Genomic DNA, 13,950 nt, shown 5'->3' with positions numbered 1-13,950 from the left:
TAAAAATCAAATGGCCATTAATGGTTATCATCAAATGACCTCGTAATTTTAAAATTTTTGGTTTTTCATTTTTAGAAATTCTCGAAGAGTTCCAAGTATTTTTAAAAGAGAGAGATATAAAATCATAGCAAAAAAAAATATATGTGAAAATAAACCATATAAATTTTAGAAAACATTAAAACTAATATGCCTAGCTAGCCCTATAATTTATATGCACATACAAAATTAATTACATAAACTAAAATTTAAAAAGCTAAAAAGATAATGAACATAACATTAATCAAGTAAAAGTAGTAAAAGTTAATAATGACAATGATAATGAATCCCTCAATAATTGAGAAGAAGAACAAAGGGTATAACGTCAATTAGAGAATGATGATTGAGAAGAAGAACAAAGGGTATAACAATTAGAGACTTCTTCCATGCATTAATGAGTTTGATTAATTGGAGCTTGAGAAGTAATGGTGTGAAGGTTGAACCATATGCACTTGCTGATGTGTACTTGTTTGGCATGAATTGTCTTCAATACCCCTAGTATATAATTCACACACAACTAATTACAATCCATTCTAACACATTCATGAAATAAAAATAAAATAAATATCAAACAATTATTTTTGTCAATTCTAACGTAACCAGATTAAGATATACGATGTTGTTGGCCCAAGAATCTAGAGGTGTTAAAATTGATTAGTATGGGTATAACTCATTGTTAATTGATTGTCTCATTAATATTATTTAAAATAATGTAAGATCCAACCGTGATTCTTTATGAAAAGCAAAAAAATCGCATAGAGAAGAGGAAATTTCTCTCACAACCCCCCTTGTTAGAAGTAAAAAAGAAGAAAAAACTTCACACAATCATTTTCTACTTTGCCATTTTGGCTAGGAGAGGGAAGGTTCTATTGGTCTATTAGCAAAGACAATTATAATCGAAATGAAATGTTTTATGTTTTAGGTGAAACCAAAACAAAATTAAACTAAATTATATATGTTGGGAGGTGGATTGTATTGTATCATTCTAGAAATAGTTTCGTTCTTAAAACTATATGCCATTTTAATTTCACAAACTAGTATAAAGATAGAAACCAAACACTATACTTTTGCAAATGATTCAGAATTCATTAAGACAAGAATTCACAAAAAAGAATTAAGAAGGAAATTATATAAACTCTTACTCTTTAAGACGAGAGGACCATAGGGAACTTAGAGCTCGTAATCTACTGTAATATTCACCAATGACCAAAAAACACTTGGCTGCTTGTCTGATCGTGAGTATCCTATGTAGTTGATGAAGCGTTTGTTGTCTCAAAATATCTGCCTGATTAATACCAAATAATTAAAATGTTGAAGTTGAAATTAACCTCAATGATTTTATTTATACTGACATAACAATGTAGATGTAGCTTTATCTCATTACTATTACTTCCAAACTATATTAGATCTTAATTCATATGGTTATATTGATAGAAACTTTTTCTTTAATATTCAATGTATATTTATAAAGATATGAAAAATGTCAACTAATCATGTCCAAGTTTCCAAATTACAAATATATTAACTTTAGGATATATTTCAATATCTTGAAGGTGTGAACTTGTTGACTATTTTGGTTAGCTCATATATGAATTTCTTCCATCTCATCACCAAATTATTGAAGATAAAGAGACAGAGAGCCATTTTCCAAAGACTTGAACAATATAAAAGGACTTTTTCCATTAACATATATGAAGAATATTTGCTTTCATTTGTATTTTGGTAAAAAGCCTTCCATGATAGGAAACACATGTTTGAAAAACGTTTTGTAAATAAATAATAAATTAAGAAACTATATATATATTTTTAAAAGAATATTTGGTTACCTAAACTTTTATATTTCAATAAAAACATTTTGTTCATAAAGTTTGTCTTAAAAAAAAAACAAACATTTTGTCCATTGGTTTAGATCACATGTGAAAGAGTGAAATTTCAAAGAATTATTCTAAAAAAAACAATACCGTATCAATCTCATCTATTAATGTTTGAATTCATTTCAAACAGTTCAAATATATGTTTGAATTCATTTCAATCTCAATAGATTATCAGAAAACATAATTTTAGAAGTGAAATGTATAATAATTTAATATTTTAGATCATTTCATTGGGATTCATAATCATAACTAATTACTATATATTAACTATTAATTAAGTACTTATCAAAAGAAAGTAATTACCTGATGGAGAAAGCCATGGAGACTAGAGAGCTTGTCCATGGCCAAAACCATGTGGTTGATTCCTCCATCGATGATCGGACCGGCTGCGACGGTGTCGGTCAAAGATTGATGAAGTTGATCAAGGCCTTGAGATAAAGCATCTTCTGCCTGTTGTGAGGAATTTTGTAGTTTATAAATCTCCATCACTTGTTGTTCTGTTATTGGATCCAATTGTGACATCAACATCTGTTCATCCATGAGTAACTCCAATTAATTTAACTCCAGAATTTTCATTAAATTAAATTTGGACCTCACCCACCAACTTAAAAATATATCTTAATTAATGTTGATCTAAAGTTAAATATATGCACAAACCTTGATGAGATCTGAGGGTCGAAATCCACCAATCCAAAGGAAACAACGCTCAGCCGGAGACATCCACATCCCAGTAATGAGATGGAAGATGTCAAACTTAGCAGCCTCTCCTTTCAATCGAAAGATTTGGTCGTAATGATAAATACATGCATCAACTCTCACTTTCAACTCTGTGTCTGATACATGTGCCTCTAATCCTCCACGCAACTCCACTGTGTGTCGATGCTCCTCTTCCAACCACCTTACATATTCCATATCAAACCACATTGCACTACTCCCTATAATTTTTCAAAAAAAAAAAAAAAAAAAAAAAAAAAACTCCCCAAATTAAATTTATAAATTACTTCTACCCTTTTCTTCCCTTTTTAATTTTATATGCTTAGTTAAATTGTTTACATAAAAATTATATACTATAGCCATTTCAATGTATATGGTTTGTATAAGTTCTTAAGCTATAATTATAGCAGCGTTTTCACTTTTAATTAGTAATTAGCAGTTTGGTTTAATTTAATCAAATATTAATATAATATCCAATATTTGACTATGGAAACACTGTTGTTTTGACTTCAATGTATTTTTTTAAGTCAATTTAAACTCACTCATACATGTTTTGACTTTTTTTTCCTAATTTTAATATAGACTTATCTCCAAATTTAGATTAGAGATTAGGGCAGTGTGATCAGTTCTTTCCAATTTTTCTCTTTTATAATTAACCCTCAACGTAACATAAAAAAGAATCAACGATTTCAAATAAAATCATCCACAAAAATCTAATAACTATGCCTTTGAAAAATAAAGTAAATATTAAAAAGAGAAATCTATTTATTTCTCCCATTTTAGGCATATCTCTTTCCTTGATAATTAATTAATGAAGTCACATTTAATTTAGAGATAGAAACTTCATAATTTGGCAAAAGCTTACCATGGTTGACAATGCCGCCGCCAGCACCCTATAAAACAAAAAAGACGTTAATTATTCTTTTGTTATTTAATGACATATATAATGAGTTTATTAATTTATTTAAAACTACTTTTAGAGTAACAAAGTAACATTTTCAAACTAAACCCTAAATTCAAAAAATAAAAAATAAAAATTGACATATTTAGAACCTGAGATCGTGCCTGTTGAAATTGTTGCTCGAGCTGTGTAAGCTTAATTCTACTATTCTCAAGTTGCTGTACGTAAGCCTATTTAATTATACAATAATCATAATCATAATAATAATTAATCACCATATATTAAATTCAAATCTCATTAATTACTAATTTATAAATTAAAATGTCAAACAAACACACACACACACACACACACACACAAATTAATTTAAAATTATAACCTTCTTCCTTAGTCGACTCTTCCTCGCTGCCTCTCTGTTTTGAGCTAAGCGTCTCAATGTCTATATAAACAAATTCAAATTTTTTTATTTTATATATATATATATATATATATATATATATATATATATATTTTAAAAGAGAGAAAGAAAAAGACAAGAACAAATAACAATGTTAATTTGTAATTTATAATGATAATAAATTAAAAATACCTTAGCGTCAAGTTGTTTCTGTGATGTTGAAATTGAACCACGTCCTTTTCTCTGCATTGTTGGTCACATTTTGAAAATTATTATATATATATATATATATATATATATATATATATATTAATATGATAAATTTTTAATCAAAATTAGACCTACTGCTTAATCATTTATGTACTGTTATTTTCTTAATAAAATAAAATTGTTTTTTGTCTATGGGTATTTTGGGGTTAAGGAAAAAAGTTTGTAATTTGATTTTATTATTGTTGTTGTTGTATGTATACTGTGAAGATTCCTCTCATTCGGTTTTGATGGCTCTTTCCTTCTTTCTTTCATGTCAGACATTCCATCACAGGAAATATAAATTTATAATAATTTATTAAAAATCTCTGCTGTTTTTTATTTGATTTTCTAATAGTTCTTGGGATCTGTGTTCTAAGAGGGAAAAAAATTAAAATACCATTTTAATTACTTCCCCCGTTTTATTCTAGATTTTTTATAAAAAAAAAACTTATATATATATATAGCATTTTTTTTCTCTAAATTTTGAAAAGGTATATATACACATTTTTTCTTACATGAAAATTACTTGATTTAAATGTCATTTTGATCCATTATTTATTTAAATTTCAAAGGAATTTAAATAGTCGTTTTCTTAATTTTCAAAAGATAGAAAAATGAACAAAAATTTAAAGTATAAAAATAAAAATTAATATTTTAAAAATACATATAACAAAATGAACAAAAATTACAAATTAAGAATAGAGACCAAAATAAATATTTTAAAATATAAAGATAAAAAGAATGAATTTATTGAGAGAAGGTATATGGATAGAAATAGAATTATACATAGTAACATAAAATAAATAAATAAACAAGGAGCTAAAAGAGATTTAACCATAGAGTGTAAAAGGTACAAACTTTTAAATAGAGAGAGAGAGAGAGAGAGAAGGAGAACCTTTTGTTGAAGAGAGTACTGATGTTGAGATGAAAGTGCAGTTGTTGAAACATCAGTACTGACCATAAGAACTTGATGAGGTTGAATATTATTAATAATATTAAAGCAGGAGGTGTTATAGCTATGTTCATGTTGTTCTCGAGGAGTTGAACGATTACTCATTTCACTTTCTTCTTCACCTTCGTGATCTTTTTCCAATATTTCCATTTGATCTTCTTCTTCATTATTACTGTTATTATAATTACCTGATCCTCTCATCATCTCTTCTATTTTTCTCAAACTAATTCCCTGTCACATTTTTTCAAAAATTGAAAACAAAGAAACAATTTAGATTTACTTTTTATTTTGATCTTTTGGTCTTTAGAGGGAAAGAAAGAGAATTTACTCTTGAAGTTTGTTGGTATTTGATTGGCCAAGAGGGGAACATTTCCAGTGTTGCTGCAGGCTTCCCTGACAAAAAGCCTGCCAAGTATCATAAAAACCAAATCTCACAAAATCATACCCAACTTTCTTATTTTACACATATATACATATATATATATATATATATAAATGAAGAATTTTTCAAAGCTTAAGAATGATAGAAAGCGTGAGTAATTGAAGACATTAAGGAAATGAGACCGTAATATGTAAAAACAGTGAAAAAAAATCCATTAGGAGTTGCCACTTTCCAACACACTTAGTTAATGTCACAGAAAATCTTATGAAATCGTCGACAAATAAAATATAAAGTAGGAAAATGATTCATTAACCCAGTGTGTTTGACAATCAAATGGAGTCGAGAAAGAGAAGACCGTACTTAACTTAGAGTTGTTTGATAAATATGTAAACATCAAAGATATTAAGGAACCAAAGAAACCCTATTTCTGCTTTTTGTTTGTTTTGTTTTTTGGTGAAGTTATTGAGAAGTCAGTAAGCAGATTACAAGTTTCCTTGTTTGTACACTCATGCCATTCAACACACTTCTTCCAAATTATTATTTTCATCAAAACAGCAAATGTATCCCCTCTTTCTCTCTCTAGTTGGTTATAATTCTTATTCTCTGTCCCTATGCCATTAATTTTTTTTTTTATCGAAATAACGTGACTGATAATCTTACACAAAACTAAAAGAAAAAAGACAAATACATACTTTGTTTAGGTTCGTAATGATCGAGTTTATTCATCGCGTCGAGTCCTTGTAGCACAATTGCTTGTTCCAATTCTCCAAAGTCAAAAGATTGCCCATCATGATTACTGCTGAAAGGGCACAAGTAATCAAAATGATAATTAAACACATATTATTCATTAGAAGAGAAAAACAGAACAAGTTTCTGATAAACAGAAAAATTACATCAAAGTTGAAGAAAGATTGTTGTTGTTGATTCCATAAACAGAACAAGTTTCTTCAACTCTTTGGCTCTCCATTCCAAAAATTCCTTCTTCTTCAAACCATTGGTTTCTTCTTCTTCTTCTTTTTCTTCTTCTGCAAAATCACTTCAAAATCAAACAGAAACTAAAAGAAACAGTCTTTATTTTAAAATTACCTCAATTTTTATTAGAACTTCAACAAATTATAATCTTCTGGAAAGACAAGAGAGCAGAGAAAGGAGAAGTTTTTAGAAAAGGGTTTAGATTTCTAATGGAATTTATGAACTGCCCATGTGCTAAAGTTGCATTTTAAAAGAAAAATTACCTGAGTTTTTGATGATCTTCTTCTCTCCTTCTGTATGAAGAAAAGTGGAGGTTAATGGATAGCTTTTTATTTCAAACTTGGATTCAGGGATATGGAAGATACTGTCCTTGGGGATTTTTCTCTCCCCCTGCCATGTGGCCTTTCAAAAATACTTTTGTTTGGTTGCTCACCCCAACCTCAATAAAATGCTTTAAAACAGAGGAGAAATTCCTGGTCTTTTAAGTTTCATGGACAACAAATTTTCTTTTCTAAATAAAATTACATGAACGAAAATAGTATTAATTTAATGTAAATAAAAATATCACATTGAATAATTTGGTAAAATGTATTTTTTTCTCGAGGGTTGTGTGGGGCTTTTTTCAAACAAGAGGAAGTACATAAAAGAAAAGAAAAAAAAGATAGTAAAGAGTGAATGGATAGACATTATATATAAGGGGGTGAGACAACCTTTGGTTTGAACAATAAAAAGACTGTAACAAAAAGGAAAAAAGGCTCCCAACAAAAGTGCTTCTCTCCTTTAAATCTCTATTTAACTTGAATGCTTTTTCATCCTCTCTAATTGGATTCAGTTCGCTTTACACAAGTGTTCCCAACTTATCTCTACTTCTACTCTCTCCTCTGCTGCCGGTGGGAATGAGATTTTCTTAAAAACAAGAAAACAACTCCTGCTGTATAACACTTTTTCACGTTTAAAACTAAGATCTAATTAAAATAACACGTTCAACGGTGATTTTGAGATGGTTAAAGTCATTTTGTTAGGTTTTTTTAACAAAACATTCGAAGCTAAAAGTGTAAGATTAAATATAATTTCCGTGTGAGTTTAGACATATGACGAAATGGTACTACTAAATATGTTCTTAATATGATGTAGAACCGATCAAGATGAAATTTTTCTATATTTTATGAGTGTATTTCTTTAATAACGACTACCCTAACGTGTAAGTTTTAATTTCTACTCCTATCTTATGTACAATATTTTGGAAGTAGATAAAAAAAGAATGTCATTTGATTTCAAACACAACGCTATAATAATAATTAACTAATTAGGAGCAAAGATAGAGAAAAAAAAAACACACTAATTATGAAACTCATGTTTACAGCTCTTTGATATTGATTTTTTTGGTTTTATATACGAATGGGTTGATGGGTCAACATCCCATATTCTAGATTTAAAATGTAATTTCATCACCTAAAACCATACCCACTTTAACATTGATCTTTCTATTAATGGCAAATTAGGTTTCTTTCAAAAGCTAAAGTTTATGTCTTTATGATCATAAATTGTTTATACTTAGACCTTATCTCTTTTACTATATATATCTCCCAAATGCTTGTTTCTTTGAGGAGAAAATTAATGTCCTCCTTAAAACTTTCCCAACAATTAATAATGAAGTGGACAAAGTATGTATAGAAAATAAAATAATTAAGCCAAAATATAGACCTTCTAGAAAACATCGTGAAATGTTTATGTTGGACGTAAATTTTGATAGGAAAAATGCATGTGACACCAACGGTATATTTGAGAATTGAAAAAGAGAGGACCTACTAAACAAATAAGATTTTATGTCAAAATCAAGATGGAAAATCTCAAATTAAAAATAAGTCAAAAAAAAGTTTGCTTCGTATAAAGCCATTAAATAATGTAAACTATAAGTCGTAGAGATGTAGTTTTAAAGATAACTGAAGTTGCTAAATACATATCATCATATTATTAATATATTAGGTTATTAGTCTCCACAATGTTTATAACAGCTTTCTTTAACTTAATTATCAAATTGACACTATCAATAGGCTTGCTAAAATATATGTGTCTGGTCGTGGTCGTGTGGATGTTTCCATCGACCTAAACAATAACTTAGTTCAGTTGATGTTCGAGTATATTAATAATTACAAGGTGTATGGTTCAAATTTGAACTATTCCTTTATCTGATGGGTGTGGTTTAATTATATATAAAAGACATTTTGGATTAGGTAGTTAATGTATTATGATGTATTTTATAAGAAAGTTTAAAAATATATTTTGGGTTATTTTCAAACTTTATATTATATACATGTTCCCTTTTGTCTTGTAGCATAGCATATAGTTGTATTGTTAAGACTTTTCTTTGTCCATAGTGTAGAGCAGAGAGAAAGAGATGGATGCAGATAAAACTCCTAATTAATAATAATAACTTCATTTGGAACAAATATTTATAAACATAAATTCTAAAAGAAAATATTAGTTCTATTGTTATTAATTTTTTTCTCCAAAAATATTAATATTGCAAATTTACGATTAATGAGAATAATATTTGAATTTTTAGTTTTATGTTTCTTTTTTATTTTGTGCACACGTTCTCTTAATTTCTCTATTGTGATTTTTTAAAATTATTCTTTTAATTTTCAAAATAATTTTTTTAAAATATAAAATTTTAACAAACTATTTACGTTCCATAGAAAAAAAAACTATTTGGATCGTAAATATTTTGTTAAATGTTTTATTTTTGACATCCTTTTCAGAACTTAAGGTCGCCTTTTTAGACATGAGGATAAAATGGACAAAATATACAAATTTAAGAGTGAGATAATTAGAGTTTATAGACTTAACTTAAAATATCAAACAAAAAAAACAAGTGATTATCAAACATGACTTATATACTTAATTTATTATACAATCTACTTGAAATAGATTCAACTTCTAACCTTAAGAAAGTGATAATGTATGTAAATTGTCGTTAAATTTAACTCACTTTGATAGACTATTTGATTGGAATTACCTTCTCATAAATTAAAATTTTCTAAATAAAATAACAATATATATTAATAGTCAACCAAGTAAAATGAAAAAATTTCACATTAAAATCCATGAATATCATAGAAATTATTATTAAGAAAAATTATAATAGATAACATTTTTAGAAATGGTAATTAAGTTTTGAAAAATTTTAAATTGTTGCTATATAGATCGTTATTTTAAATATAATTTCTATCAATTGGATTTTATTGTCAAAATTGAGATCCTATAACTTGAGGGCAAGCTTTATATAATTGGGCCCAACCTTAAAATGGGTTAAGCCCAAACATAGCGGACCTAAGATGGCTCTTTGGATATTGATCGAGTTAACCCGAGGACAGTTCAATGGGTCAAACTATGGTCACACTTAGGTGGTTAATTGGATTAACTCGTTGATCTTCAATCATTTATATATCTTTTAGATTTTCTTAATTAAATGTAATTATAATTAATGGTTTTTTATTTTCTTATTTCATAAAATTTAAAAATATAGATTGGACAACGTTTTATGGAAAGAATTTAAATATTCATTTAATTTGATCTTAAATAAAATCAAAACTAAACGAACTGTTATAAAATAAAGAACAAAAAACTAAATAAGAACAATGCAATAACACAAAAGAATAATAGAGAAGAGAGGGAGAAGAGAAGACAATTAAACCAAATTGTGATGTGTCTCACAAACGCACCACACTCCTCTATTTATATAACATATCATAGTATAAGTTACATTATAGAATTCAATGTGATTAATGTTACAATATGAAATTAAATGAGAGTTATATGAAAATTGTAAACTATGAGGTTATGGATATCTATACTTATAATAAATCATTATATTTACAATACTCCCCCTTAGATATCCATATTATATAAAAATAAATGTCTCGTTAAAACATTACTAGGAAAAAACTCGATGGAAAAAAGTCATAGTGAAATAAAAATAGTATATCATTTTTATACATTAATAACTGCCTCATTAAAAACCTTGTTAGGAAAACCCAATGAGAAAAATCATAGTCAAGGGAAAAAGAGTGCAGTATTCCTATTCTTTAAGGGCAATATTTCTACTCCTCTTGTGGATACATCACTTGAGTTCTCTAAGTCGTCGCATTCCAATGTGATGCACCAGCTTTTCAAATGTTGATGTGGGTAATGCTTTCGTGAATAAGTTCGTCAAGTTGTCTTTTGAAGAATTCTGTTGAACACTGATGTCATCATTTTCTTCAGGGTCACGTGTATAGAAGAGTTTTGGTAAGATATATTTTATTCTATCTCCTTTTATATACCCTCATTTGATTTGTGTTATACATGCGATATTATATTCAAATAATATTGTCGGTAAATTTTTACTAAAAGACAAATTACATGTTTCTCGAATATGATGAGTCATTGACCTCAACCATACACATTATCTACTAGCTTCATGAATTGCAAGAATTTCTGCATGATTCGATGAAGTGACCGTAATGGTTTGCTTTACGGACTGCAAGATATAGCAGTTACTCTACATGTAAACAGATAACCAACTAGATCAAAGTTTGATTTATTTGAATAAAACAAACTCATATCAATTGTCCCTCGAAGATAACAAAGTACATGCTTAACTTCATTTCAATGTCTTTTTGTTGGAGAAGAACTATATATTGCTAATAAATTTACTGAAAATGCAATATATGGTCTTGTGTTATTAGCAAGATACCTTAGTACACCTATTGCACTAAGATCTAGTTGAAAGATATCTTCACGACCAAGTAATTATTCATTATCTTCTCGAGGTTGAAATATATCTTTTCTTACATCTAGTAATCGAACCACAATTGGAATGTTCAATAGGTGTGATTTGTCCATGTAGAATCTTTTTAAAATCTTTTATGCGATCGATGGATAAAGATTTCATCGGCTAAATGTTCGATTTGCAAGCTAAGACAAAATTTTGTCTTACCAAGATATTTTATTTCAAATTCTTTTTTGAGATATTCTATTGCCTTTGAAAGCTCTTTAGGAGTTCCAATTATATTTAAATCATAAATATATACAAATATAATCGCAAATACTGACTTTGATTTTTTAATAAAAACATAGTAAAAATTATGCTTAGATTTTACAATTATGCTTAACTCCCAAATGACGTAGTAAAAATTAAAAGAAAGCAGGTATGTTGAATGAAACGTGGACCATACAGAAGATCTAAATATTATGTGGTGACAAAACAGAAACATATACATATATACACATATGTAGGAAAATTGGTTGGTGTCCACATCTCTAAAGTCCCACCTCAAATCAATTCCTATGCCCTTAAAGGCTCCACATCACAAACCCCAAAAACAACCCACCGCCACCCAAATCAATCGCATCAATTCCATTGCCCTAAATCCCCCCAATCAAAATCACACTCCCCCTCTAATTTCATACTTTAAAAAAATAAAATATAAAAAGAAAACTATTATTATAAAACCAATGTCCTTCCTCCATCTCACAAACTTTTCATTTCCCACACCTTATAATAACAACAATAAATAAATAATGTGTACAAAATCTCTTCTTCATCCTTAAATTTTTTCATATAATTTTTATTTCATCTATGGACTTCAACGTAAGTTTTTCGATCAATTTTAACTTAATTTTTCTTTAGAATATGGCTTTTTTTTTCGATCTTAGTCCTTAAATTTTTACTTTTGGTTTTTCACATTTTTATTTTTATTTTAATGTTTATTAATTAATTTTAAAAAATTAGAATAAAATAAAGTTTACTGTTTTTCATAACTATTAAAAATAAATTTAAAATTTATTATATAATTATTTAAAATGATGTTTTTAAATATGATAAAATAAACTAAAATATTTACAACATATAACATAATTTTAAATTTTATCGATGATAGACTTCTATCGCTGTATATCAATGTCTATATCAAATTTGTCATTTTCTAAAATTATTCGTACATAATAAAATAAAGATTAAAATAGAAAGTTGAAATAAAACACAGTAAAATTATAAACTTTTGAAAAACTGTAAACTAAAAAGATATCCTTTTTTTTTTTTTTCAAAAAATAAATTAAAATTAAAACAACGTATTCGAACGTTGGAAATCCCATTGCCACTCAAATATCTAAAATAAATAAATAAACAAATAAAAGTAAGATATAAAAAACCCTTCATTGACGTGTAGAATAAACCCCCACACAACCCTTCTATTTAACTATTACTATCTCTCCCTCTCAGAACTCAATTCCACAATTCGCTATGATTCCCCCAAACTCCTCCCATCCCCATGACTCTCTTTCCGTCGTAGCAAGCGCTACGGCTCCTGCACCATCCCCCGCCGGTGCCTCCACCGGAGATTCTAGCAGCACTGTTGGGCCTGAGAAATTGAAGGGCTGTTGTGGTGTTCGAGAGCGGCTGAAAAGGCACCGTGAAGAGGTCGCCGGGAAAGTGACGGTGCCCGAGAAATGGGGCAAAGAGGAGCTGCTCAAGGATTGGATCGACTACTCGGCGTTCGACAGAATCTTGGCCGCCGGCAGAATAGCGTCGGCGAGGGCGTCTCTAGCGGCGGAGGGACAGCAGAACCGTTCACGGCGGAGGGTAGAAAGCAGGTGTTGAGATTGGGGAAAATCTGTTTTTAATTAACAACTTTGAATTCATATTTTATTGTTATCTATAGAGAGATTAAAACATAAACACACTTCTTATTTGCTTATATATATATATATATATATATATATATATATATATATATTGTTATTTAGTTTGATATTTTAAATAAAACCTTTGAATTATTAGAGCTTCTAATTATTCTCTTGTTTTGGAATTTGGTTGTGGGTATCATTTTAGATTCATAGTTCATATGTACCTTTCATTTTCAAGATGACAAGTCTTTAGTTTAATGTAACGTTGTGATATATTCTTATTTTCTTTATGAACTTTTATGATATTTGATACTCTCTTGGATAGTCATTACATATCGCGCGTAATCTATTTTTCTTAAGAAATTGGTATATCAACGTGTAAGTGTATGTGTGTTTCTTAGATCGAAAGTGTAATTTTTTCCTAAATTATATTTTATTAATCCATTAATTTAATCAATTAATTCAATAAGCATAAGCCTTCACGTGTTAAGACAGGTAACATATAAGCAACGAGAGAACTTTAAAGGAAAATTTGCAAACAATTCTATAGACACCCCGTACTCCTTAGTAATCGATGATGATTACAAGATGATTGTTTTGGTATGTTGGAAATCATAGTCCTAAGTCTCTTATATACTAGTTCAATTAGGATTCTCACCGAGTCCTAATCAATCTAGTAATTAGGCTTACCTGTTTAGTCCATATTCAATTAGAAATATTAGATATTAATTAAATAGATAACATAATAACTTTAGTTTAATAAAATAACCCAATGTGATAAATTATTGATTTGCATACATAACC

The 13,950-nt window shown here is 28.3% G+C and overlaps 1 protein-coding gene across 5 annotated transcripts; it reads right to left on the bottom strand.

Moving 5' to 3' along the window:
* Positions 1 to 229: 229 nt before the first annotated feature.
* On the bottom strand, positions 230 to 6,960 carry LOC103497943 (transcription factor TGA2.2-like). 5 transcript variants are annotated; one of them, XM_008460361.3, is made up of 14 exons: positions 6,741 to 6,951; positions 6,399 to 6,530; positions 6,198 to 6,304; positions 5,452 to 5,528; positions 5,067 to 5,354; positions 4,115 to 4,165; positions 3,905 to 3,964; positions 3,678 to 3,755; positions 3,490 to 3,517; positions 2,568 to 2,845; positions 2,214 to 2,438; positions 1,179 to 1,321; positions 406 to 531; positions 230 to 360 (listed from the first exon to the last, which is right to left on the bottom strand). In XM_008460361.3, exons 2-13 carry the CDS (start codon positions 6,470 to 6,472, stop codon positions 441 to 443), a joined length of 1,500 nt encoding a protein of 499 aa, XP_008458583.2. In that variant the 5' UTR covers positions 6,473 to 6,530; positions 6,741 to 6,951; the 3' UTR covers positions 230 to 360; positions 406 to 440. The 5 variants fall into 5 exon arrangements, 4 of the variants coding, with proteins under 4 accessions (XP_008458583.2, XP_016902237.2, XP_050947778.1 ...); XM_017046748.2 differs by having other exon boundaries at positions 281 to 531; positions 3,690 to 3,755; positions 6,741 to 6,960; XM_051091821.1 differs by having other exon boundaries at positions 281 to 531; positions 6,399 to 6,541; positions 6,741 to 6,953.
* Positions 6,961 to 13,950: the final 6,990 nt, after the last annotated feature.

The sequence above is a fragment of the Cucumis melo genome, chromosome 11, assembly GCF_025177605.1.
Source record: "Cucumis melo cultivar AY chromosome 11, USDA_Cmelo_AY_1.0, whole genome shotgun sequence".
NCBI lineage: Eukaryota > Viridiplantae > Streptophyta > Magnoliopsida > Cucurbitales > Cucurbitaceae > Cucumis > Cucumis melo.
This window is presented reverse-complemented; position numbering and strand designations above follow the sequence as displayed.